This window comes from Lampetra fluviatilis, chromosome 20, assembly GCF_964198595.1.
Source record: "Lampetra fluviatilis chromosome 20, kcLamFluv1.1, whole genome shotgun sequence".
Taxonomy (NCBI): Eukaryota; Metazoa; Chordata; class Hyperoartia; order Petromyzontiformes; family Petromyzontidae; genus Lampetra; species Lampetra fluviatilis.
The window spans coordinates 13599510-13627106 of record NC_136294.1 but is presented as its reverse complement, the minus strand read 5'-3'; the positions used below and the strand labels follow the sequence as shown (position 1 = coordinate 13627106).

At 51.9% G+C, this 27597-nt stretch overlaps 1 protein-coding gene across 1 annotated transcript; it reads left to right on the top strand.

Moving 5' to 3' along the window:
- Positions 1–2825: 2825 nt before the first annotated feature.
- On the top strand, positions 2826–26353 carry AFG2A (AAA ATPase AFG2A). The gene is made up of 16 exons (XM_078865658.1): positions 2826–3082; positions 5818–5942; positions 7104–7261; positions 8552–8613; positions 13861–14517; positions 15065–15194; positions 15411–15467; positions 16073–16205; positions 17772–18033; positions 20948–21102; positions 21447–21656; positions 22688–22741; positions 23235–23314; positions 23771–23897; positions 24690–24854; positions 25585–26353. The coding sequence occupies exons 1-16, from the start codon at positions 2899–2901 to the stop codon at positions 25759–25761; spliced, it is 2736 nt and encodes a 911-aa protein (XP_078721784.1). The 5' UTR covers positions 2826–2898; the 3' UTR covers positions 25762–26353.
- Positions 26354–27597: the final 1244 nt, after the last annotated feature.

Sequence of the window (27597 nt, the reverse complement as noted above, 5' to 3'; positions counted from 1 at the left end):
ACCATCATCCTCAATCCCACCACCATCATCCTCAATCCCACCACCATCATCCTCAATCCCACCACCATCATCCTCAATCCCACTACCATAATCCTCAATCCCACCATCATCATCCTCAATCCCATAACCATCATCCTCAATCCCACCATCATCCTCAATCCCATCACCATCATCAATCCCACCATCATCATCCTCAATCCCACCATCATCATCCTCAATCCCACCATCATCATCCTCAATCCCACCATCATCATCCTCAATCCCACCACCATCATCCTCAATCCCACCACCATCATCCTCAATCCCATCATCATCATCATCATCCTTAATCCCACCACCATCATCCTCAATCCCACCATCATCATCCTCAATCCCACCATCATCATCCTCAATCCCACCATCATCCTCAATACCACCATCATCATCCTCAATCCCACCATCATCATCCTCAATCCCACCATCATCATCCTCAATCCCACCATCATCATCCTCAATCCCGCCACCATCATCCTCAATCCCACCATCATCATCCTCAATCCCACCATCATCATCCTCAATCCCACCATCATCCTCAATACCACCATCATCATCCTCAATCCCACCACCATCATCCTCAATCCCACCATCATCATCCGCAATCCCACCATTATCATCCTCAATCCCACCATCATCCTCAATCCCACCATCATCATCCTCAATCCCACCACCATCATCCTCAATCCCACCATCATCCTCAATCCCACCATCATCATCCTCAATTCCACCATCATCATCCTCAATCCCACCATCATCCTCAATACCACCATCATCATCCTCCTCAATCCCACCACCATCATCCTCAATCCCACCATCATCATCCTCAATCCCACCATCATCATCCTCAATCCCACCACCATCATCCTCAATCCCACCATCATCATCCTCAATCCACCATCATCATCCTCAATCCCACCATCATCATCCTCAATCCCACCATCATCATCCTCAATCCCACCATCATCATCCTCAATCCCACCATCATCCTCAATACCACCATCATCATCCTCAATCCCACCATCATCATCCTCAATCCCACCATCATCATCCTCAATCCCACCATCATCATCCTCAATCCCACCATCATCATCCTCAATCCCACCATCATCATCCTCAATCCCACCATTATCATCCTCAATCCCACCATCATCCTCAATCCCACCATCATCATCCTCAATCCCACCACCATCATCCTCAATCCCACCATCATCCTCAATCCCACCATCATCATCCTCAATTCCACCACCATCATCCTCAATCCCACCACCATCATCCTCAATCCCACCACCATCATCCTCAATCCCACCACCATCATCCTCAATCCCACCACCATCATCCTCAATCCCACCACCATCATCCTCAATCCCACCACCATCATCCTCAATCCCACTACCATAATCCTCAATCCCACCATCATCATCCTCAATCCCATCACCATCATCCTCAATCCCACCATCATCCTCAATCCCATCACCATCATCCTCAATCCCACCACCATCATCCTCAATCCCACCATCATCATCCTCAATCCCATCACCATCATCCTCAATCCCACCATCATCCTCAATCCCATCACCATCATCCTCAATCCCACCATCATCCTCAATCCCACCATCATCATCCTCAATCCCACCACCATCATCCTCAATCCCACCATCATCCTCAATCCCACCATCATCATCCTCAATTCCACCACCATCATCCTCAATCCCACCACCATCATCCTCAATCCCACCACCATCATCCTCAATCCCACCACCATCATCCTCAATCCCACCACCATCATCCTCAATCCCACCACCATCATCCTCAATCCCACCACCATCATCCTCAATCCCACTACCATAATCCTCAATCCCACCATCATCATCCTCAATCCCATCACCATCATCCTCAATCCCACCATCATCCTCAATCCCATCACCATCATCCTCAATCCCACCACCATCATCCTCAATCCCACCATCATCATCCTCAATCCCACCACCATCATCCTCAATCCCACCACCATCATCCTCAATCCCACCATCATCATCCTCAATCCCACCATCATCATCCTCAATCCCACCACCATCATCCTCAATCCCACCACCATCATCCTCAATCCCACCATCATCATCCTCAATCCCACCATCATCATCCTCAATCCCACCACCATCATCCTCAATCCCACCACCATCATCCTCAATCCTACCATCATCATCCTCAATCCCACCACCATCATCCTCAATCCCACCATCATCCTCAATCCCACCATCATCATCCTCAATCCCACCATCATCATCCTCAATCCCACCACCATCATCCTCAATCCCACCATCATCATCCTCAATCCCACCATCATCATCCTCAATCCCACCACCATCATCCTCAATCCCACCACCATCATCCTCAATCCCACCATCATCATCCTCAATCCCACCATCATCATCCTCAATCCCACCACCATCATCCTCAATCCCACCACCATCATCCTCAATCCTACCATCATCATCCTCAATCCCACCACCATCATCCTCAATCCTACCATCATCATCCTCAATCCCACCACCATCATCCTCAATCCCACCACCATCATCCTCAATCCTACCATCATCATCCTCAATCCCACCACCATCATCCTCAATCCTACCATACACATCACCCTCAATACCACCACCACGGGCTGCTGGGCACGGAGCGCTCTCGGGATGAGGTCACAGCGGCACGAGCTGAAAAGTGACGTCGCCGTGCCGCGCTCTGTGCTGCGGTGACGTCATTGTCCCGCCGTCTCCTCTCCCCATGTGCCCTATGCCCTAGGTGACGTCATTGCCCGTCTCCTCTCTGCGCTCCGGCCTGCGTCAACGTCACCGCGGCACCGCAATGTCGGCGCGCAGGAGAAGCCGCGGAACTCCGCGCTGCGCAAAGCCGCTGGAGGAGGCGACGCGCGGGGTCCAGGAGGAGGAGGAGGGGGCGGCGGAGGGGGGGCCGGGGGGGAAGGAGATCGGCGCTGCGGCGCAGTGCGGGAGACTCACGGTGGCGGAATGGCAGCAACGCGGAGACCACGGTGTGTCTCTCTCTACCACGTGTGTCTCTCTCTACCACGTGTGTGTCTCTCTACCACGTGTGTCTCTCTCTACCACGTGTCTCTCTCTACCACGTGTGTGTCTCTCTACCACGTGTGTCTCTCTCTACCACGTGTGTGTCTCTCTACCACGTGTGTCTCTCTCTACCACGTGTGTCTCTCTCTACCACGTGTGTGTCTCTCTCTACCACGTGTGTCTCTCTGTCTCTCTCCCACGTTTATCTACTCCCCTCCCGTCCTCGTGTCTCCCCCCCCTCTCCCCGTGTCTCCCCCCCCCCTCTCCCCGTCTCTCCCCCCCCTCTCCCCGTGTCTCCCCCCCCTCTCCCCGTGTCTCCCCCCCCCTCTCCCCGTGTCTCCCCCCCCTCTCCCCGTGTCTCCCCCCCCTCTCCCCGTGTCTCCCCCCCCTCTCCCCGTGTCTCCCCCCCCTCTCCCCGTGTCTCCCCCCCCCTCTCCCCGTGTCTCCCCCCCCTCTCCCCGTGTCTCCCCCCCCTCTCCCCGTGTCTCCCCCCCCTCTCCCCGTGTCTCCCCCTCCCTCTCCCCGTGTCTCCCCCCCCTCTCCCCGTGTCTCCCCCCCCTCTCCCCGTGTCTCCCCCCCCTCTCCCCGTGTCTCCCCCCCCCTCTCCCCGTGTCTCCCCCCCCTCTCCCCGTGTCTCCCCCCCCCTCTCCCCGTGTCTCCCCCCCCCCCTCTCCCCGTGTCTCCCCCCCCTCTCCCCGTGTCTCCCCCCCCTCTCCCCGTGTCTCCCCCCCCTCTCCCCGTGTCTCCCCCCCCTCTCCCCGTGTCTCCCCCCCCCCTCTCCCCGTGTCTCCCCCCCCTCTCCCCGTGTCTCCCCCCCCTCTCCCCGTGTCTCCCCCCCCTCTCCCCGTGTCTCCCCCCCCCTCTCCCCGTGTCTCCCCCCCCTCTCCCCGTGTCTCCCCCCCCTCTCCCCGTGTCTCCCCCTCCCTCTCCCCGTGTCTCCCCCCCCTCTCCCCGTGTCTCCCCCCCCCTCTCCCCGTGTCTCCCCCCCCCTCTCCCCGTGTCTCCCCCCCCTCTCCCCGTGTCTCCCCCCCCTCTCCCCGTGTCTCCCCCTCCCTCTCCCCGTGTCTCCCCCCCCTCTCCCCGTGTCTCCCCCCCCTCTCCCCGTGTCTCCCCCCCCTCTCCCCGTGTCTCCCCCCCTCTCCCCGTGTCTCCCCCCCCCTCTCCCCGTGTCTCCCCCCCCTCTCCCCGTGTCTCCCCCTCCCTCTCCCCGTGTCTCCCCCTCCCCTCCCCCTGTGCCCCCCCTCCCCCTGTGCCTCCCCCCTCCCCCTGTGCCTCCCCCCTCCCCCTGTGCCTCCCCCCCCTCCCCCTGTGCCTCCCCCCCCCTCCCCCTGTGCCTCCCCCCCCCTCCCCCTGTGCCTCCCCCCCCTCCCCCTGTGCCTCCCCCCCCTCCCCCTGTGCCTCCCCCCTCCCCCTGTGCCTCCCCCCTCCCCCTGTGCCTCCCCCCTCCCCCTGTGCCTCCCCCCCCTCCCCGTGTGCCTCCCCCCCCTCCCCGTGTGCCTCCCCCCCCTCCCCGTGTGCCTCCCCCCTCCTCCTGTGCCTCCCCTCCCCCTGTGCCCCCCCTCCCCCTGTGCCTCCCCCCCTCCCCCTGTGCCTCCCCCCCTCCCCCTGTGCCTCCCCCCCCTCCCCCTGTGCCCCCCCCTCCCCCTGTGCCTCCCCCTCCCCCTGTGCCTCCCCCTCTCCCTGTGCCTCCCTCCCCCTGTGCCTCCCCCCCCCCTCCCCGTGTGCCCCCCCCCTCCCCGTGTGCCTCCCCCCCCTCCCCGTGTGCCCCCCCTTCCCCTGTGCCTCCCCCCCCCTCCCCTGTGCCTCCCTCCCCCTCCCCTGTGCCTCCCCCCCCCTCCCCGTGTGCCTCCCCCCCTCCCCGTGTGCCTCCCCCCCCTCCCCGTGTGCCTCCCCTCCCCTCCCCGTGTGCCCCCCCTCCCCGTGTGCCCCCCCCTCCCCGTGTGCCCCCCCCCTCCCCGTGTGCCTCCCCCCCCCTCCCCGTGTGCCTCCCCCCCCCTCCCCGTGTGCCTCCCCCCCTCCCCGTGTGCCCCCCCCCCTCCCCGTGTGCCTCCCCCCCCCTCCCCTGTGCCTCCCCCCCCCCCTCCCCTGTGCCTCCCCCCCCCTCCCCGTGTGCCTCCCCCCCTCCCCGTGTGCCTCCCCCCCCCTCCCCGTGTGCCTCCCCCCCTCCCCGTGTGCCCCCCCCCTCCCCGTGTGCCCCCCCCTCCCCGTGTGCCTCCCCCTCCCCGTGTGCCTCCCCCCTCCCCGTGTGCCCCCCCCCCTCCCCGTGTGCCCCCCCCTCCCCGTGTGCCTCCCCCTCCCCGTGTGCCCCCCTCCCCGTGTGCCCCCTCCCCTCCCCGTGTGCCTCCCCCTCCCCGTGTGCCCCCCCCCTCCCCGTGTGCCCCCCCCCCTCCCCGTGTGCCTCCCCCTCCCCGTGTGCCTCCCCCTCTCCGTGTGCCTCCCCCCCCCTCCCCGTGTGCCCCCCCCCCTCCCCGTGTGCCTCCCTTCTACCTACGTGTGTGTCTTTTATCCTCCACCGTGCGTCGTGTAGGCCCCCGACGCTTTCAAACTAAACCAGACTTATCACATCTGACACCGCGACATCGAATTCCCGGACCCCCTCAAAGCGCGGGGTCCGGGGCGGTCGCCCCGATTCGCCTGTACCCAAGGCACGGCGATGCCCCTGGTGGTGGTATTGTTGTTGAAGGTGGTTGTTGTTTTTTAGAGACGGCGTTGTTGTTGCCGCTGCTGTGCCGAGGGGACTTGGCTCAACTCTCAGTGGCCACCATGACTCAGCGCCGACTCAGCATCGGGCGACCTGCGCTGTTGTGCAGTCCACACGCGCAGACGGTGAGCGAGAGAGCGAGAATGAGAGAAAGAGAGTGTGTGGAGTGCGGAAGAGAGCGAGCATGAGAGAGAGTGCGATAGAGAGTGAAAGAGGGAGAGCATAAGAGAGAGAGAGCGAGCGTGTGGGAGTGTAAGCGAGAGAGAGCCCCTCCTTGCCAAGCAAACTAAAACTTAAATATTTTTTGTTTTACCAGGCAAGGCCCGATGAGCTACGTAGCTCTTTTCAGAAGTGACCTATCTACAAATGAAATCCCAGTGAAGTGGCTTATGTGGACATTTAGAGCAGCCAAACATTCTTAACCGCATGTGGAGGGAAAACCAGAGGACACCGAGAAAAATCCACACGTCCATGAGGCGAGAGGCATGCAAACTCCAAATATACAGCTACAGGCGTCAGGGTCGGGATCGAACCCACGACTTTATGTATACCAGGCGAGGTAGTTAACATCTCGCCACTCCTCAGCAATGCTTCTTGTTCTGCACCAATTCAATTCTTTATTCAGGCGCATTCGTACCCACGTGGGTTTCCTGTTCGTCTCCTATTTACAAGCCTCGCTGCACTGCCAGACATTGCACGTGCCTACGGCACGGGGCGCAAGCCTCTCTCTAGCGCAACCACCGTTGGCCTCCACGCAAAGTGGTACATATTTTATGAGCCCCCCCCCCCCAAAAGGGAAAGTGGGCCGAGTCAACCTGGCCAGGCTCTGCTTGCGGTTCTTCACAATCGCGCCCGGCATGCCGAAGCCTCTCGTTCACACCTCTGCGTTTCATCGGCGGCATGGGCCACCACGACCTCTTGATCTAAACTAAAAACAAAACTTCTTTATTTACCTGGTAAGTCCCCACTGAGCTGTGTAGCTCTTTTTCAGAAGCGAACTGGCTATCACAAATGAGAGCTCAAAGAAGTGGGCTCATCATTTGGAAATTTATAGCAGCCCAAATACTCTAAACATTGTTGATTCTATATGTGAAGGGAAGAACCGGAGGACCTGGAGAAAAATCCACGCGACCTCCAGGAGAGAGACATGCAAACTCCAAATATGCAGGCATCAGGGTCGGGATCGAACCCACGAGCTTCTGTATAACAGGAGAGGTAGTTGACATCTAAACACAAGACCTTGCTTGAACTGACCGTATCTGCCTCTGCGTGCTGGACGTGCGAAGGTGTGTGTGGCATGGCCGGCAAGCGGTGTACCCACGGGCCGCATACGGTTGCAGCCCCGCGCCCTCGCCAGCCTGCGCATCGCCCCTGGACAGGAGGTCTGCGTGCAGCCGATCACGGGGCCCGTGCTGCCCGCCCAGCTCCTGGAACTCGTGATGAGGTTCGAAGCTTGCGCCGGCGCACTTCGCTGGGGAAAATGGATTTGCAGTCTTGTTCTATAATGCCGCGTGTGGTTTTCATAACGTGATGAATGTATCAGGGAACACATTTTTTTGTATAACCCGGATGTGAATTTGATATCGCGCGCAAGTAGGAATAAACAGTTGTACTTATTAGCATCACACAAGGCGAGATGCTGCTGCATGCTTCTAGATGCGCCCCACACGCCTCAGTCTTTGTTCAGCCTGCGTATGCATCTCACGTGTTATCAAGGACTGTGCTTTACCCTATATATTTATTATAACGCGATTTTTCCACACGGTGATCTTCGGGAACGCAACTACTACCGCATTATAGGAGAATAACTATTTTTTAATTACATCCTGGATGGTTTTACAACACCACCGGCACTTGTCTCTGTCCAGTCCTGCTGGAACGTATATTGTACAGCTTCGTAAATCACAACATAACAAAGCAAAATATCCTTGTAAATTCAACGACAAACAACAATAGCCCCTCCATCTCCGGGTGTACCAAACGACCGACGATGCCAGTGCTCGTTTCCCGCGTCGGTAACAATGACGGCAGCGACGACGGCGTTCGCTTGTGACGCTTCTATCATCATCGCGGACGTCCCCATCATGCGTAGGTAATGGCGGGATGATGAGTTTTGGGCTTCCCATGCTTGCAAATAAAAGCCTCCGTTTTCTTTGGTCCAATTGCACAACTCTGTTTGTCGCATCGCCACGAGTACCGGAGAAAACGCGTCTCCTCGTCGAACTCCGCTGAGACCCGTCCATAGCTATACTTCACACCATCGCACTGCAGCTGTTCCAGCTTTGCAAGCTCGTGTGACTATCGTCATTTCAGTGTGTTTAAGCAAAACTAAAATTAACTTAACTTGTCAGAATATATTTAAAATTGAGGAGGGTTCTGCCCAGTTTTCTTCCAAAAGGGGTCGACGATCGCTGCGTGTGATTTCCAGTGAAATAACTGTGCTGGTGATTTTTCTAATTTGGAAACTGTGGACCATGACGCCGGCACACAATGGCCCACTCCTCTCAGAATGACGTCACGGCATCTTTAATGTCCACCGTGAACCGCGAGGGCGCGTAGTGTTGTATCCTTAACACACCCGCAGCATTAACCGGGGCGACCTGCCACATCTGAATTGTGAACCTCTGGAACGAGCGGTGAACGTGCTGGCGCCGTGTTGCATCGCCTCTCCCGTCGCGTTGAGGGAGGCGGGTGGCTGGGCTCACGCGTCTGCGTGAACTCGCTTTGTTCACAGGCACGGCGAGCACCACGCGAAGCTGCCTGCCGACCTGCCCCACTTCATCATGCAGCACTTTGGTAAACGCGCTGATCCTCCACACACCATCCATCCTTCACCATAAGGGTCATCAGTGCAACCATTAATGTGTATTCACTTGAAGAGCAAAGGTTGTTTCACTTTACGGTGACGAGATGTTATCTACTCGCTTGGTATACAGGAGGTCCTGAGTTTGATCTCGACGCCGATGCCTGTAGATTTGGAGTTTGCATGTTCTCCTGATGGTCGCATGGATTTTTCTCCGGGTCCTCCAGTTTTTTCCCTCCACATTTAGAATCAACATGTGTTTAGAGTATTTGGTTTGTCATAAAATTTCGACGTTATAAGCAACTTCATTGAGCTATAATTTGTGATAGCCAGGTCGCTTCTGAAAAAGAGCTATGTAGCTCAGTGGTCCTTACCTGGTGAAATCAAATAAAAAATAGTGTAATAGTTTAGTTTATTTTAAGTTGTTAATATCGGCATACTGGTAATCGGCGCCTCGAATCAAGGAACCTGGAATGCATCCGGTCTCCTCAGGTCTTGGACGCTCAGCAGGGCTGAGCTTGGCAGGGGGTGTTGGGAGACCACCCCCACCTGCCCAAAGCACGTGGGATGGAGAGAGTGGTGGGGTAGGAGGTCAAGACTCATGCCATGTGTGGCTGTGTGTGTCTGTCTTTGTCAGTTAAATGTTTATAATTGAATTTATAACTAGCGGGAAGTACCCGGCGTTGCCCGGGGGAATTTTTTTATTTAAAAACTTGTATTCTCTTAAAAACATAACATATACATACACAAATACGAAGTTATTGTGAAAGCCCAGCATTCGATTTGTCAACAAAATTACGAGGTCCAAAAAGTAATAGAAATTGGGGGGGGTAAATAGTTGATCTAAAAGGCTTCCACAAATTGTCGACCTCACCCCCCATAAAAATATATTTGTACCCCCCCGTAGGAATATATACCTACATATCCTACATACAATAGAGTGAGTAGTATCTAGGGACTATATAGTATATGGCTCTACAGTAGTGTCTGCTGACTCTGTAGTTGTATCTACTGACTCTAATAGTATCTGCTGAGTACAGTAGTATCTACTGACTCTACAGTAGTACCTACGACTCTATAATCGTATCTACTGAACATAATAGTAACTACTAACTCTATAGTATTATCTACTGGCTCTGTAGCAGTATCTACCGACTCTACGGTAGTATCTAACGACTCTATAGTAGTGTAGGGGTGTTAGAGAGAGAGCCCGTTATGCATGGCAGCTTATGGCAAACAAACACAGTGGGCGGGGCTACGTGAGTGCACGGGGAGGTGCTCTCTACGACGTCCGCGCCAGGCACCCCGGGGGGGCCCCACCCCTCAGCGGGGGGTTGGGTATCAAAGGGGATGTATCGGAGGGCTCGGGGTTCTTGTTAAGCTGACCAGTGAAGACTGAAGACGTCTTAGCTAGAGCCCTGGACTCCCCTGGTTCGCCGTCCTTATCAGGGCCGAACAGGACCGAGCCAGCGGCGTGGTCCCGATATAGCAGTAGCTCTTAAATACAGTAGTATATATTGACTAAAGTAGTATCTACTAACTCTATAGTAGTATCTACCGACTTAATAGTAGTATCTACTATCACTACAGTAGTATATACTGACTGTAGTAGTGTATACTAACACTACAGTAGTATATACTGACTAGTAGTATCTACTATCACTACAGTAGTATATACTGACTGTAGTAGTAGCTACTATCACTACAGTAGTATATACTGACTGTAGTAGTGTATACTATCACTACAGTAGTATATACTGACTGTAGTAGTATCTATACTTACTTTATAGTAGTGTCTACTGACTCTAGCAATATATTCTAACTCTACAGTGACTGCAGGAATTCATATTCTTGGGTCTTTCGGTAAAGTCACATAGATAGTTCTAGATTTGAAGCTTTCGTGACTGCAAGGATTCATATTCTTAGGTTTTTTCCGGTAAAGTCACGTAGGTTAAACATTAAAATTAATAAAAGTAAAATAAAATAAAAATCACGACGTTTCAGAGGCAACACAAGCTTCCGTCTTCAGGTGGAATTAATTTAAATGTTTTACCTACGTGACTTTACCGAAAAAACCTAAGAATATGAATCACATAGATAGGTTCAAAGAAAATAACAAAAAAGAACAAAAAACTACGACGTTTCGATTGCAACACAAGCGGTCGTCTTCAGGAAAAGTGGGGGTAAAGTCGCATAGATCGGTTAAAAGGAAATAACTGCAGGAATCCATACTTTCTGGTTCTTTCAGTCAAGTCACGTAGATAGAAAAAATAATAAAAGAACACGACGTTTCGGTTGCAACACAAGCGTCCGTCATCAGGTGAGAAAGAATGATCTGCTGTTGTGGCTTTATATAGGCACGGGAGGGGGGGAAGGGGGGGTTGGGGTTTTGTAGAGTCGTGGCTGCAGGAGTTCACGGGGAGGGTTTGTGGCGTGCAGGGACGGGTGGGGGCTGGAGAAATTAGGATGTCCATGAGCTTGAATTAGTAGACGAAAACAGCATGGGTGTAAGAGTGAGAATCACAGCAGTTAAAACTTGACGTGGTTTATCACGTCCTTCCAATGATTGCTCAATCTGAATCCATCTTCTCGATTAAAGTTTTGTCTGTGTTTGTATATCTGGATGGCTTCATGAACAAATCTCTGACGGTAGCCCGAGGGTTTTCAGAGCACCTTGGTTTCGGAAAAAACAATGTCATGTGTGCCCACAGCGTTGAAACAATGATCCACCACCGCCGAGGTGTTGGTACTACCATGTTTCAAATCCGCTTTGTGTTCGCGAACCCGGTCTGAGACATGTCGCTTCGTTTCACCAATGTAACTGCCACAACTCAGCTTATAGACACCAGGACATTGCATGTCCCGGAATAGCATCCTTCACCGATGAGATCAAATCACGGATTTTGTGTACTGTATTGAACCGAACTTGGATCTTGTGTTTGTTCAAGATTTTGGAAATCCTTTTGGTGACCCCTGCTATGTATGGCAAGGTGATGGTTTTGATTGGGACCTCAGATGGTTCGCTACCCATGGTTGACGATGCAGCTTTGCGGATTGTGCGGTCAGAATATTCTCCTGAGAGCCTGGCGTACGTGCTCAAGCTCACTAGCTAGGTGGTGCTGGTCGGAGATGCAACGGGCCCTATGGTGTGTAGCGTTTTGATGAGGGAGTTCTTCTGGGCTGGATGGTGGTGGGAGTCAGGCTTTTGATAGGAATCCGTGTGGGTGGCTTTCCTATAGACAGTGTCCCAACGAGCCATCAGGTCTTACAATAACAAAATTCAGGACCTATTTAATGACGGTAGCTATACCAAATTTAAAAGAGATCCCACCAACCGCCTCGTTACAGAAACCAACAATATCACTGATTCAACATCTTTGATCGAACCAACCAAGCGGTTTTCCTTAAAACCCTCTGCTGCTAGACCACCCAGATTGTATGGCTTACCAAAAATCCTATCGTCTCCACCATTGACTCACCCACCTACAAACTGGCTCTATTTCTATCTGTACAACCATTCACTGGTAAGACCACCTCAGCTGTACTCACCTCAGCTCACTTGGTATCGTTAATTAAGTACATCTCACTATCTCCAGGTGATTTGGTCGTTAGTTTCGATGTGGTCTCTTTGTTTACCAAAGTTCCTGTGCTTGACACCATTGCAATGATTGAAGATTTGGTCCAACAAGGACTGAATGCTGATGTACCGGCCCTGATAAGACACTGCCTCACCAACACTTACTTCACCTGGAATATCACATTCTACAAACAAGTTGAAGGCATGATAATTGGTTTTTTACCCTTTTATCTGGCAACAAAACTGACACCCTTTTTACGAAGTTGAAGGTACCCCAATGGGTTCTCCCGTATCTCCAGTTGTAGCCAATGTTTTCATTGAAAATTTGAGATGGATGCCATCCAGGCATCCACTCTACATCCGTCCTTGTGGAAGAGGTACGTAGATGACACGTTCGTCATCTGGCCACATGGCCGACCAGCTCTGAATTTCTCAACCACATCAATTCCATACACCCAGCCATCAAATTCATCATGGAGGTGGAAAAGGATGGCAAGTTACCATTCTTGGATGTTTTAATAGAAAAGAGACCAGATGGCTCAATGGGACACTGTCTACAGGAAAGCCACCCATACGGATGCCTACCTAAAACCTGACTCCCACCATCCATCCCAGAATAATTCACTCATCAAAACTCTACACCATAGAGCACGATGTATTTCCGACCGTCATCATCTAGCCAGTGAACTGTAACGTGTACACCAAGCTCTCAAGATGAATGGATATTCAGACTCACAATCCATAAAGCTATCACCCCAACCGTTGGGAAATAACCATCTGAGGACCCAATCAAAACCATCACCTTGCCATACATAGCAGGGGTCACTAAAAATATTTCCAAAATCATGAGCAAACAAGATCCAGGTTGGATTTAACACAGTACACAAAATTCGTGATCTGATCCCATCTGTGAAGGATGTGATCCTTGACATGCAATACCCTGGTGTCTACAAACTAAGCTGTCTGCGCGGCAGTAGTTACATTGGGGAAACTAAGTGACATGTCTCAGACCGTGTTCGTGCACATAAGGCAGATCTGAAACATGGTAGGACCAATATCTCGGCCGTGGCTGATCATTGTTTTACTGCGGTGGGCTCACACGAAATAGATTTATCTAAGACGAAGGTACTTTGCAAGCCCACTGGCTATCAACAAAGATTTGTTCATGAAACCATCCATATATATAGACACAGACACAATTTCAACCGAGAAGATGGGTACAAACTGAGCAATCATTGGAAGGACGTTATCAACCAGTTTAAGTCATAATTGGCTGTGATGTTCCCATCCTACCACCTTCCGATGTTAGTTGTGCTTTACGCCCTTTTCAAACTTGCGCTTTCACAGTCACTTCGCCTTGGTTGCGGCTCTGTGATCTGCCATTAACATGCTAATCTCTGTTTAACATGCTAATTTTCACCTGGCAGCCCTTTGATTGGTGGAAAACCAACCACCGTCGGTTGGCTGCCCACCACTTACATTATCATTGGCTGCTGACATTTGGGCTACGCCCATTTCAAACCCTTATAAACAGTTTGCCTTGGAAGCTAACCCCACTTTTCCTGAAGACGACCGCTTGTGTTGCGATGGAAAAGTCGTCGTCGTTTTTCTGTTATTGACTTTTGTTCCATTTGTGCCGTGGTTGTCTCCTGTCGCTTGGAAGAAGGGAAAGTGCTCCTGCCCCGAAACGTGTTGAGCTTCAACTACTTCGGGCGACCTTACGACCTGCAGGTGGTGGCCGTCCGGGGACAAGGCGGTGGCGCGGAGAAGGATGTTGACCCAAACTACGCCAGTTGTTTTGAAGCGGAGCCCAGCGGGAGCAATTCAAGTGGCCGTAGTCCCCCACTGCAACAGGAAGTCCCAGTTACCGGCGTGCCAGGGCCCGTGAGCGCGTCTTCGGAGAGCGAAGGGGTCCCTGCTTTCGATGAAAATGCGTTTGAAGGAAACATATGCGCACGTCTTGAGGACATGGCATTGCAAACGTCGCCGGAAACCTCGTGGTCGCCCGACAGCAAAGCAGATGCTGTTCATCCTCCGCCGGGCTCCGACGCGTCGCTGCCACCTTGCCAAGACGCCGCTTTCGACGTCGTGAAAACCGCGCCGTGCTTCTGCGTGAAGTTCCACGTGGGGGATCTCTTCTGCATCTCGAAGGGAACGCGTGTCAAGGTGGAGTTGGGCAATGCTCCGAGCACAACGGTGCTCCAGCAGCAGCAGCAGCCCGTGACGTATGCGGACATCGGAGGCTTGGGCCCGCAGCTGCAGGCGATAAGAGAAGACATCGAGCTGCCCCTCCTGCATCCGGAGGTGTTCACGCAGCTGGGTGAGAGGCAGCCCAGCACCACCGTGTCGTCCAAACCGCAGGCACCGCGTTAACTCGCCGACGCTCGTTTTAGCTTTCAAACTTGCGCGGCCCCCGAATCCGCGAGTTGAGATTCCAACAATTTGTCGTTCCTTGCTTAATGAAAAAAATTAAACCCGAGCTGGTTAGCCGTTCCATGAAAGGGAGGCTCTCTTTTATTTGAGCAGTTTATTTGCCGATGCTGCTGCGATGGTAGCAGCGGTGCGTGAGCGCAAATGACAAATGAACTTAACACGTTTGTCCTTATCACACTGTTTTCGAGCAACGCACCTTCTCAACACACAGAGCGCAAAGGCCAGAGAGATCGAGCGATTGATTGATTTTATGAATATTGAAACAGTTCCTCACCCTGGGCGTCAAGCTTATAATTTCGTGACCCGACTCACTCAGCAGACACACGACCCTTTCCTGGCCTCACGAGTTCCCACCCGATTATGTGCAACCCGCGCGTGGAGAAGCAGTTGTTGCGTCGCGCATCGTGCTCACGTCGCCGCTGTGGCTCGCGCAGGCGTGTGTCCGCCACGCGGGGTCATCCTGCACGGCTCCCCCGGGACCGGCAAGACGATGATCGCCCAGGCCGTGGCGCACGAGACGCGCGCTCATTTCTACCTCGTCAATGGGCCCGAAATCTTCAATCGGTACGAACGTGCGCTCCGTGTTTATGGACGTTCTCCCGCGCCGACTGGCGCCCATGAGACCAGCGGGCCCCTGCATAAACGCGCACAAGACTGTGGCGTATTTCGTCGATTGATCGAAATTAACCACGTTCAGAAATGCCTTGCTGTTACAGCCCCTAGTGCGGCACAATGTGGTGTGGCGCGTGCGGTGTGCAATCTCACAATTTCTCTCAACAGGTTTTATGGAGAGAGCGAGGCCCGACTGAGGAAGGTGTTTCAGGAGGCTTCCTTGAAGTATGTGGAGCGTGCGTCTCCCCGCATCGCCCTGCGCACACACACACGGAGCCGGCGAACTTCCGCGATGCCACGAGTGTTCGTCCCGTGCTGCGCAAGCTTATGAGCCCGTGCGGCCCCTTTCACTGACAGAGCCCCCCGCATGTGATTGACGTTTTCTGCTGCATTTCTCTGTTGTGATTCTTTTGACCAAGACAGAGAAAGTAAAACGTAATCGCCACAGTAGGGGGACCTGATTAACCTTTGTAGGTTTGCGGTTAACGTTTAGCCGAATTCATTTTTTCCACGTTGCGAGTTAGTCTGCTGTGTTGGCGGCTGCGATAAGATGAAGGCTGAGCTGTGTGTTGTTGCTGCTCGTTGCTGCGCTGCTGTGTTGCTGCTGCTGCTGTGTTGCTACTGCTGCTGCTGCGTTGTTGCTGCTGCTGCGCTGCCGCGTTGTTGCGGCGTTATTGCTGCTGCACTGTCCCGTTGTTGCGCCGTTGCTGCGTTGTTGCTGCATTGCTGTTGTGTTTTTGCTGCTGCGCTGTCACGTTGTTGCTCCGTTGCTGCGTTTTTGCTGCTGGATTGTTGTTGGTGCATTGCTGCTGCTGCGCTGTGTGGTGCAGCCCCCCAGCTCTGGTGTTCATCGACGAGCTGGACGCGCTGTGCCCCGCCCGCGGCGATGGTGGCGGAGGAGGGGACGACGTGGGGAGACGCGTCGTGGCCACGTTGCTCACCCTCATGGATGGACTCGGCTCGGTGAGGAGTTTGTTCAACTTGCTGTGTTGACTCTGCGTTAAAACACTGTTAGATGTAGGGAGGAAGGAGGCACACGATCTTATTATTTAAGTTTATTACTTAAATTCTGTACGATGCCACTGATTATTTTGTGTTGTTAAAAGAGTTTAGCGATGGGCGTATGCCAGGTCACTAGTACTGCTTCAAGCAAGACACTGACCGTCCACACCGCTCCAGAGTTGGTTATGTTGAAGCGATGCTGCTGAATTTACACGCTCCCAGAAATCTGTGTGGTTGATGGTATGTGTAAAATGTAGTTATTTTTGTACAATCCCTCATCAATCAGCGGGGTTAGGGTCCTGGAAAGGGCCACAGTAGGAAAATCCGTGGTTGTAAAAGGGGCTCAGCCCATCCTCCCTCTCTTCCTCCGGGTCATCGATGACAGATGAATGTGCAGGTGTACGCGTACGTCATTGGAATAGAATCGTAAGAAAACATGAAATAAAATAATTCCCATAAGGCCATGCGGGAGGGCATGTGGCACAGACACGGAGACACATAGACAGACACACAAGCAGAGAGAGACAACACAGAGACAGAGAGAGAAAACAAACTTAAATCCTCCCCGTAGGGGTGGTTCAAACTTAATTTAGAGCTTTCGTGACTGCAGGAATTATTATTTGGTTCTTTCGGTAAAGTCACGTAGAAAGAAAAATAAATTAAATAAAGGCATACAAGCAGAGAGAGACAACACAGAGAAACAACACCTCTGTGTCGAGGGCTTAAATAGAGAGAGATGGGGGCAGAGAGAGGGGGGGGGGGTAGAGAAATTAGCATGTCAATGAGAGAGTTGTGTGGAAATCCACCCCGTAGCGGCCGGGGGAGAGAAAGAGCTAATGGACCTATGCAAGCCTTTTATAGGTCTATTTGTCTCTGTGTGTCTATGTGTGTGTCTTTCTCTGCGTTGTCTCTCTCTGTTTGTGTGTCTGTCTGTGTGTCTCCGTGTCTGTGTTTTGTCTCTTTCTCAAATTTAGCAATCTTTGGAACAACGTAATCAACCAGGTGGGGTGTTGACTGTTGTGTTAGCCGACTCTGTGTTGTGTTGCATTGTATTTCTAAGTTGACTAGGTTTGTTTTCTCATTAATTCTTACCTGATGACGATTGCTTGTGTTGCAATAGAAACGTTGTATTCTATTATTTAATTTATTTTCTTTCTACGTGGCTTTACCAAAAGAACCAAAGAGTAGTTCCTGCAGTCACTAAAGCTTCCAATCAAGTTTGTGTATTCATCATTAGCCATGCTGGATGAAGGCCATCCAAAGCTGCTGCCACCTCTCACGATTTTGTGATGTAACAATCCATCCAGCCCCTGCACCTCATTTAAAATTGGTCCATCTCCTCGGCGGCCGTTTTCTCGAAACTCGTCCATTCCTTGGCCGTCGCCGCTCCATCGTTATTATTATTCTGGACCGTCGTCGTCGTCGTTGTCCCACCGTCCCTTCTGGCGACGTTGGCCTCAACGAGCCCAGCGTCGCTGCGCAAATTTCTCGGGTGCTTTAAACGAACGTCCCCCGCGCGTCGCGAAGGAGCGCAGCCGCGGGCAGCTGCTCGTACTGGCCGCCACCAACCGCCTCCATGCCATCGACCCAGCTCTGCGCCGCCCGGGACGCTTCGATCGTGAGCTGGAGGTGCCGCCGCCCGACGCCACGGGCCGCCGGGCCATCTTGGAACGGCTGCTGGGGCGGACGGGGCTGCCGCATGTGGTGACGGGCCCGGAGGTTGCGGCGCTGGCGCGCGCCACTCACGCCTACACCGGCGCCGACCTGACGGCGCTACTCAAGGAAGGAGGTGGGGGCGCATGCACCAGCACCGTGCGGAGAGAGAAAGCGAGCGTTGGGGCACACATTGACGAGTGTAGGCTCCCCAAAAGGCTCACGAGCGGCCGGCAACAAAAAAAGTGCCGTCAAATTTGTAAAGCGATAAATAGGGTGCAACGCGTTTCTTGAATGGAGCAACGTTGTGATAATCATAAGGGTTTGGCGGGTGGGGGGAAGAGACGATGGGAGGGAATTCCAAGGTGGAGAAGTGCGAGGGAAGAACGGAATGAGAACTCGCTGTGACCTGCAGTGTGGTGAGTGGGTGAGTGACTTCTGAGCTGCAGTGTGGTGAGTGGGTGAGCGAGTGGATGAGTTGTTGTAAACTGCAGTGTGGTGACAAGGTGAGTGAGTGTGTTGTTGTGACCTGTAGTGTGGTGGTTGTATACCACCATGTGGACGAGACGAAACAGTCTGGTGTGCCATTCAACACTTGGTTGAAATGTTGACCTTGCAATATTTGGTGAAGGTGGTCGTACATTTGCATTTACGCTGCACGATTTTCAGTAAATTTGATCAACATTCGCTTTGCTCGTGACAAGGTATTGTCTTTTAATGTATTCAGTTACTCGGTTAGGTTCACTGTCCACAGTGAAGGCATTGCTCTGCCCTTCACTCGTAACCCCTGTGAGCAATGATTATTTACATGCACACACGTGAACATAACTACAGCGTGTGTATGTGTGTGTCATTCTCTAGACTCGATCTCTCTAAAATTGTGCCCTCAAGTGTCTGGCTGTTTTAATGGTGGTGAGATGTTAACTACCTCACCTCGCCTACAGGAGGTCGTGGCTTCGCCTGCTTATCTGGAGTTTGCATGTTCTCTCTCCCCGTGGTCCCATGGATTTTTCTCCGGGTCGTCCGGTTTTTACCCTCCACATTTAGAAACGTGCTTAAACAGTATTTGGCTGCAATACATTACCACGTGATGATGAGCCATTTCGTCGAGCTATCATTTGTGATGGCCAGGTCACTTCTGTAAAAGAGCCACATAGCTCAGTGGGGCCTTACCTGATAAAAGAAACAAACATTGGTCTGGTTTTTGACTGCGGCACGGAGTTTCCCCCATTGTCTGCCGATCTCTGCACCCGGGCAGTGATGTTGATGCCCATTGCCGTGCCACGAATATAAATAAAATCCATCCCATCAGCCACACGGCCCTGACTGTGTGTGCAACATTTCAGCAGCATTGGTTCAACACAAGTGTAGTGAGTCCAACTGAGTCGCAGACGTTATCTTAGGAGCAACACTATTTATTTACACAACGGTACGTAACATAACACAATCTACACTCGAGTCTCGAATGCCAATCTCACCACGCTACGGCAGAACTAGACGCAGTTCGCTATCCCGGCCCAGACCACGAGCTGGGTCCCGGACCGCGTGGCTAGAGGCTTCTTCTCCCTGACGTGAATATTCTTGACACCAGCACACGAAGAACCCTGAGCTCCTCACGGGGCCTCCGTTATATCCCCCTGGGCTGGGGCTGGCTCCGCCCACATTCTGGGGCTGGCCCCGCCCACATTCCAGGCCTCTCGAGCTCCTTCTGGAAGGTTCCCGAGAGCTCCTTTGGACCACGTGACCACCCAGCAGCCCCCGTTCACCGGTGGCCCCCCTCCAATATCATCCGGTCACGTGTCGGCAGGTCAACCAGCGTATCATGCCCCAACGTAACCCTGGCTGACTGACGCTCCCTCACCGGGAGCTTGCACCGCACACTGCTCGCGGTGCCTCCGCGCTAACCAGCGGTCACCCAAGCCCCGCTAGGGCTGGTACTGCATCCCGTAACCCGGGCTGCCCATAATGACAACACATTTCCTGCCGTGGCTTCGTAAGCCCCGGTACCACACAGTGACAAGCACGGTCACAAGCGTGCTGGAGAACTGCCAGATATTTTATAGGCAAGGGCCCTTTCTGTTGGATGTTGTGCCCTAGTTTTAGCTGAACTTTATAATACACAACACAGGAAACAGTTGTGTTGCTGCGCACAATAGAAATAGTAATCTATCCGTATTGCAAAACCAATGGCAGGCAAGAACAAGGCTGAGAACACGGACAGTTTCTGACTTGGTTCTAAACGACACGATCACCAATCTTTAGGGAGGCAACCTGATTATGGGTAGCACGACCTGAATGATTGTATTGAGATTACGAGCACCATCACATAATATGGAGCATTGAAGGTGTGGGGGGGGGGTGAAAAATAAAGAAGAGGCCACATTATCTGACACGATCACTTCGAGCACGCCGAAGAAAATGTGAGATCGGAAAGTGAGTGAAGGTGTTGAGCCAAATGGAGACTGCACACAACTCTGTAGAACCGTGAAGGAAAGAGAGAAATTACGGAACTAAAGACGAACGTGATTGGGAAGGCGTGACAACGGAATGGGAGCATGAACATGGTAGCAAGAAAGTCGACGATTGGGAACATCTCAAACGGTCACCCCAGATGAGCAAGGATGGCTCACCGGTGCGTGATGAATCGGCATCGTGAATCTACAGGAGGGTGGCTTCTATTCGGAGCGTTGAAAACAAAAACATTGGAATGAGGCACCCTAGTTGACGCATTTGTATACGTGGTGGGTGTGTGTTTTTGTGTGTGCGCTTGTGTGACCGCACGTTCGTGTAGATGTTAGCGCGGCGCGCTACCAACCCGACAACCCTAGTTCGATTCCTACTCATGTCCAACACCAGTGACGATCATCACAACCGGTCCTGGGGAGACAAAGGCGGTCGGGCGTGGTGTTCGCCACCCATCCTCTCATGTGCCATGCCAGCCTTTATCGGTGCTCGCTAACAGCACTTGCCCCAACAGTTTGTTAAGGCTATATGGGGGATCGTTGTTCTTTGTTTTGCGGTGTGTGTGGTGTGTGTGGCCGTGCCTTCAGGGATGCAGGCACTGCGGCGCGCCCGGCGTCACGAGAGTGACCCGAGTGACGCTTCGCTCTGCGCCACGGCGATGTTAACCACAGGCGACCTGTGGAGAGCACTCAAGGATGTGCGGCCGAGTGCCATGAGAGAAGTGACCGTTGACGTCCCCGCCGTGAGTTGTGTTTTTGTCCCCGCGTGCATTTGCCTCGCGATGCGTCGCCCTCATTGGCCCGCTTCCCTCGCGTTTCGAGGCTGCTGCCGATATGGTTCCAATTCGTTCTCTCTTCCCTGCTCTCACTCCGGTCTACCCGACCGACTTTAATCCCATCCACACTTTTCCACCACCACAACCAAGCAGCATCATCTTGAACTCTCACTCACCCGCTCGCCACACTGTAGGTCACAACGCAAATCAATTCCCCCCCAGACAATCATGCTGTGCCAATGTGACACCATGTAAATCAAACTTGCGTGTTATTTCACATCTGCCTCGAATCCCAATTGTTCAACCGACAGGTACAATGGGGAGACATCGGTGGGCTGGAAGATGTGAAGACGAGACTCAGGCAGGCCATAGAGTGGCCTCTGGCCCACCCCGAGGCCTTCATGCGGTTGGGCGTTACGCCTCCCCGTGGCCTGCTGCTCTATGGGCCGCCCGGCTGCTCGAAAACGATGATCGCCAGGGCCTTGGCGACAGAGAGCCACCTCAACTTCATCTCAATTAAGGTGCGTGGCTCTGCGTCCGCGTGTAAAGCTTGTCACGCCTGAGGAGCGTCGGTCAATCACACTTCGCCCTGCGAGTCTGCGTCGTTTGGTGGATGGGAGCTATGCAAAGCAGAAGAAGAGGAGTCTCGGCCAGGGAAAGTCACAGGAACCTCGGGTGATATTTTTCCTGCAATCGGATCGGAGTTAATAAAGGCATGGACGCAAATGGAGAAATGGTTTTAACCATGACAGATCCGTCGATGGCATGGGTAATTTTAGAACTAACAACAGGTGGAAATTGAGCAATTCAACTATCGAGTCTCTGAACAAACTTGGTCGGGCACAGCTGGGCTCAAGATGAATAAGAGCAGAACAAAAGTTACGCGCAAGGGGTTCAGTGGACAACGGGGAATCGGCGTGGGAGGGACACTAAAACTATAAGTGACTAAAACTATGTTTTATTTTACCAGGTAAGGACCACTGAGCTGTGTAGCTCTTTTGTCAGAAGCAACCTGGCCACAAATGACAACTCAACCAAGTGGCTTATCGTTTAGAGCAACCAAATACTCAAAAATCATGTTGATTCAAAATATTGAAGGAAAAACTGGAAGACCCGGAGAAAATCCACGCGACCAAGGGGAAAGAAGCGTCGGGATCGTGGGTCGGGATCGAACCCACGACCTTCTGTATACCAAGCGAGGTAGTTGATATGACTGGAATGCCCATCAGAATGCGTACATCTGTGGCAATCGGTGAAAGGGGGATTGCGTTTGTAACAATGAAATGGAGAGGTGAATGAGTGTGAGACATGGCTGTGTTTTGGAGAAGTTATTACTTTGTTTCGCATCGCTGTTGACTTGCTCACGTTTATCTCAAGTCGACGGATGCCTTTCTACGTTGAAAAATTAACACATAGTACTGTCTTCTTGGTTCTTTCGGTAAAGTCTACGTGACTTTACCGAAAGAACCAAGAAGATGAATCCCTGCAGTCACGAAAGCTTTAAATCGAAACATAGTATCGTACGTCCATTAACTGTGATTTTCCTTCGCAGGGTGCAGAGCTGCTCAGCAAATGGGTGGGAGAGTCAGAAAGAGCAGTCAGAGAGGTAATGCTACATTATTTTGTGAGTTCACTGATAAATAACTTATCAGTGGAGATATTTATACCTCTAAAAATCATTGCATCCGATTGTTTACATTTTTGATATTGCTTAATTAATTTTCACGTGTTAATGTATGTTTATAACTGTTTTTCCGATGTCTAATTCGCATCGCTTCGCTCAGGGATCTTGACCAGTGTAGACCCACTCTGATATTCTCGCTTCGGCCTAGGCTGCTGCATTCGCATCTCTCGCGTGTCTCCGCATGGCCACCGCCTCCGCACGGAGCCCTGGGACCCGCCCCGCACCCTCCCCCCCCCGTGCCAGCTGCCCATTTTAATTTAATCGCAGGAGACCGTTGCCACGGGGCTCCCTGTCGAACAAAACTACGCACTCTGAGCAACGCTGCCCGTCGTCTACCCGTATTCGCCGGAGTGTTTCACCGTCACATTTGCATCGTCGTGCCCCCCCCCCCCCTTGTGTGCTGCTGCTGCTCCAGGTGTTCCGCAAAGCACGTGCTGCGGCTCCCAGCATTCTCTTCTTTGACGAGATAGACGTGTTGGCCGGACATAGGGGAAGGTCAGACAACGTTCTGTACGACTTGATTTACACAAATACCTCTCCCCTCTTTTTACGTTGTTTTGCTAAATGCTTGAGTCGCTTTATTGACACCACTGCTTGATTTTGTGTCGCCTCAAGCCCAGTCACTTACGTCGCTGACAGAATTCGATATTTGTCGTTGCACCTCTCGACATACGCCGCGGTATTGGCACACAGCAGTAAACCGACGTGACATCTGCTCCGTTAACATTGTTGGTGAATGTTCTCCATGCGCGGAGAGTTCAACAAAGAGCACCTCTCCAAGTGTGCCTGCAAGCTCCGTTTGTTGAATTCCCACTGGTGAACGGCTTGTGTGTATTATCACTTTGCATTGAATATAAATATTAAATGGCACCGACTACTCCAGCGAACCTGAAAGGAAGGAGGGTGACCTTGTAGCAGCACCTTGTTCTGTGTCGTGTTTGCATCTCGCAGCTCTGCGGGCAGCTCGGGCGTCTCCGACCGGGTCCTGGCTCAGATGCTCACGGAGATGGACGGCATCCAGCCGCTGAACGACGTCGTCGTCATCGCGGCCACCAACCGTCCGGACGCAATCGACCAGGTATCGCCACCACTGCCACCGTGGCTTGCTAGGGTTAGATGATCATTCGTTGTCGGAAACAGAAAGAGTGTACAGTAGACTCTTGATTATCCGCGTGCGATGTATCCGATTTGCGGATTAACCGGGCACCTGAGATTTTGACAAATTAATAACTTGTGGATTTTCCCTTAAGCCCAAAGTAATTATCTAAAATCAGTTGTACATTGTTATTCTTGGAAATGTTTATTACAAGTCACGTGCTTAAACCGAACAATATTTGCTCTGGTTAATCCGAAATCCACGCGATGGCCTCTACAGTACAGTAGTTGCAGATCTTTACAACGGTGGGTGGAGTTTGATTGATGTTGATTGCCTTGGCTCTGCTGCTATCCACTTAGTGGCCTGGAGTCTTCTGCACAGGAGCAGGAAAGTGTTATCACTGACCACATGCATCGATCGGTCGATTCTTAGTATTGGTTCTGAATTTTCTTAATTTAAACAATGTATATCTATATTAGTGGTTTTTGGCATAGAGATCAGCGGAAAATGGATATTATTTTTTAATTATCCGCGGTTTTGAATTATCCGTGGCGGTCTTGCCTGTCATTAGCGTGGATAATCGAGAATCTACGTTATGTTAATCAGCAGGAAAATACCAATACCACTTTGCAGGTTCCGCGTGTGTCCTGCGCATCTCTTCTGCTGAGTTTTTGGGGTCGTGCTGCCACGCGTTTGTTTCAATGCGACGGCCCGACGTTTCGTCGCGGTGCCGAACGGTCGCCGCCAGCGTCGTGCTGCCCTTGCCCCTCTTAGGCGCTGCTGCGTCCAGGACGGATCGACCGCATCTTGTACGTGCCACTGCCGGACTTCACCGCGCGAGCGGAGATCCTCCGTCTCAGGCTGAAAGGGGTTCCGCTGGCACCCGACGTGTGCGTGGATGCACTGGCAAGAGACACGCATGGCTACTCCGGAGCTGAGGTAACGTTTCGCGTTGTTATCGTTTAATGTAACAACTCTAAAACCTTTAATACGTAATAAATATCAATCCTTTGCATTTATATAATAACTAGCCAGAAGTAACCGGCATTGCCCGAGGGGGGAAATATATTTAAAAACTTATCTTAAAAACATAACATATACATACACAAGTACCAAGCTATTGTGAAAGCCCGGCCGTTCCGCTTGTCTGGCCATTTGTCCGTCAACAAAATTATAAGAGGCTTGAAAAAGTCCTGAATCAAAAATTAATAGAAAGTGGCGGGTTTGTGCGTCACGGCCCCCTTACCTACCACGCACCCTGCACCCCGTCCGGGGTGTCAAGATGTTCAAACATTGTTTGCATGTTTTTCCACAAGTATGCGTAGTTAATGAAGACTCGCAGACTTGATGCCTTGCAAAAGGTATATGTTTGGTGTTTAAACATCTTTATACCTCCTGTTTTGTTGCCAGAAAGGGTAAAAACCTATTCTTATTTTTCATCACAATCGTACGTCTTAAACCGAACTTATCAGTTGTATAAACGCAACATCTAATCAGGGTTGCCACCTTTCCTGGTTTTTCCAGGTTAGTCCTCCTGTTGAGTCAGCGAGCCATTTGAGGAAATCTTCGTCTTCCCCATGACAGGACAAGTCCCTTTTTGTCATTGGCGCAATCGCGCTCTCCATTGACGATGTGCGTTGTTTACTGATCGTTGTTGTGCACTTGACAGTTGGTGTGCGTATGCCGAGAAGCTGCGATGTTGGCACTCTCTGAGGATATGTCAGCAACGAGCATCGCGGTCAGACACTTCCACGGGGCTGTCAGCATCGTGACGCCTCGCATCTCGACGGACATGTTGCAGTACTACCGCGACTATCAGCAGCGCAGCGGCCTCCATCCACTCTGATACTGCCGCGGTGGTGAGATGTTAACTACCTCGCCTGGTATGCAGGTCGTGGGTTCAATCCCAGCCCTGACGCCTGCTGTATATTTGGAGTTTGAATATTCTCCCCGTGGTCACGTGGATTTTTCTCCAGGTCCTTCGGTTTTTCCCTCCACATTTAGAAACATACTTTTATAGTATTTGGCTGCTGAAAATTTCCACATGATGATAAGCCACTTCAATGAGCTATCATTTGTGGCCAGGTAAACTTCTGACAATGAGCTATATAGCTCAGTGGGGCCTTTCCTGGTAAAATAAAAAATAGGTTCGTTTTAAGTGCTGCACAAATCCCCTGGGTCCGTCTGCACACGTTGATGGACAACCTTGGAGACTGGATGGACGGAGCGTTTTGTACAATTTGTTCGGTTCACAAATAACTGTACGTGGTATGTTTTTTATTGTTTCGAGCGTGAAGGCAACTTGGGTACGCAAATATGATCCGAGTTCAATTCTACCGTAGCAAACGTGGGTGAAGGACATCCGGAGAGAATGTATTCTGAATGGACAGATGGGTGATGTGTGTTGTGGTTGTTTATAATCATGAAATAAAAGACGAAACTGCGTAAATCGCCATTTCGCTCGCCAAGTTATTTTAAACTGTACTGCTGCCCAGACTTGGAAAAGCCAAATGCAAATGAAAAATGTAATTTGGGCAGAAACCTACAGCGACTCCTACAGTTTCCCTATACCAGGGGTCGGCAACCTGCGGCTCCGGAGCCGCATGCGGCTCTTTTGAACCTTGACCGCGGCTCCGGGGCGGATGCTAGCGAGGGGAGGAGGCGCACTGTGACACCTGCTCTGGCGTTGCCGCTGCTGACAGGTTGCCGCTCCGCTCCACACTGCCCGCCCGGTGACAGGCAATAACGTTGCCGTTGCTTTGTCACATGTTTGGAAGAAGTAAAAACCTTCCTGGGCAGCAAAGAGCTCACCTTTGCTGAGCTGGAACAGCCAGAGTGGCTGGAAAAATTACATTTTATGGTAGACATGACAGCACATCTAAACACGCTAAATACAACCCTTCAGGGGAAAGGAGGCACAGCCCTGCACATGCTGGAGGAGGTTTTGGCATTCGAGCGCAAGTTGATAGTGTTTGTCAAAGATTTACAGAGAGGTACACTGTCTCACTTTCCCTCTTTGAGAGAGTTCAAACAAAGTCATGATACGATAAATTTGGAATATTTCAAGTCTGCAATCACCACAATGCAAAGTTCGTTTGGGAAACGATTCTGTGAGTTCAGAGAGGAAAAAACGACATTATCCTTCCCTGTCACTCCCCTGGCGATCGATCCATCCCTATTGAATATGACTGCATTTGCAGGTGTAAGTCAACCTGATCTTGAGATGGAACTGGCCGATATAGCCGACAAAGATATATGGGTGTCCAAGTTCAAATGCTTGACCGCTACTCTTGAGGATGTTGCCCGTCAGAAGGCCATTCTGGCTCAGAATCATAAATGGAGTGATATTGAAAATCTTCCCAAACAGGACAAACTTGTATTCGAAACATGGAATGCCATCCCCAACACTTATATAAACATGAAAAAGTATGCATTTGGAGTCCTGTCGATCTTCGGCTCCACATATGTATGTGAGCAGGTCTTCTCCAACATGAACTATATTAAAAACAAACATCGATCACGCCTCACAGATGACAGCTTGCAAGCCTGTGTGAAAATGAAGGTGACGTCTTACAGCCCTGATGTGCAGACACTGTGCACTGAGGTTCAGGAGCAAAAATCCCATTAACCAGGTAATTTAGCTATTAATTTGCAAAAATATATTTTACATTGTTAAGTGAAA

Bases quoted from the DNA above. Each gene is read 5' to 3' on its own strand.
- AFG2A (XM_078865658.1), top strand. From the start codon at position 2,899: ATGTCGGCGCGCAGGAGAAGCCGCGGAACTCCGCGCTGCGCAAAGCCG. The intron at 14,518-15,064 runs GTGAGAGGCAGC...TGGCTCGCGCAG, and splicing joins GGAGGTGTTCACGCAGCTGG to GCGTGTGTCCGCCACGCGGG. The intron at 23,898-24,689 runs GTATCGCCACCA...TGCCCCTCTTAG, and splicing joins GTCCGGACGCAATCGACCAG to GCGCTGCTGCGTCCAGGACG.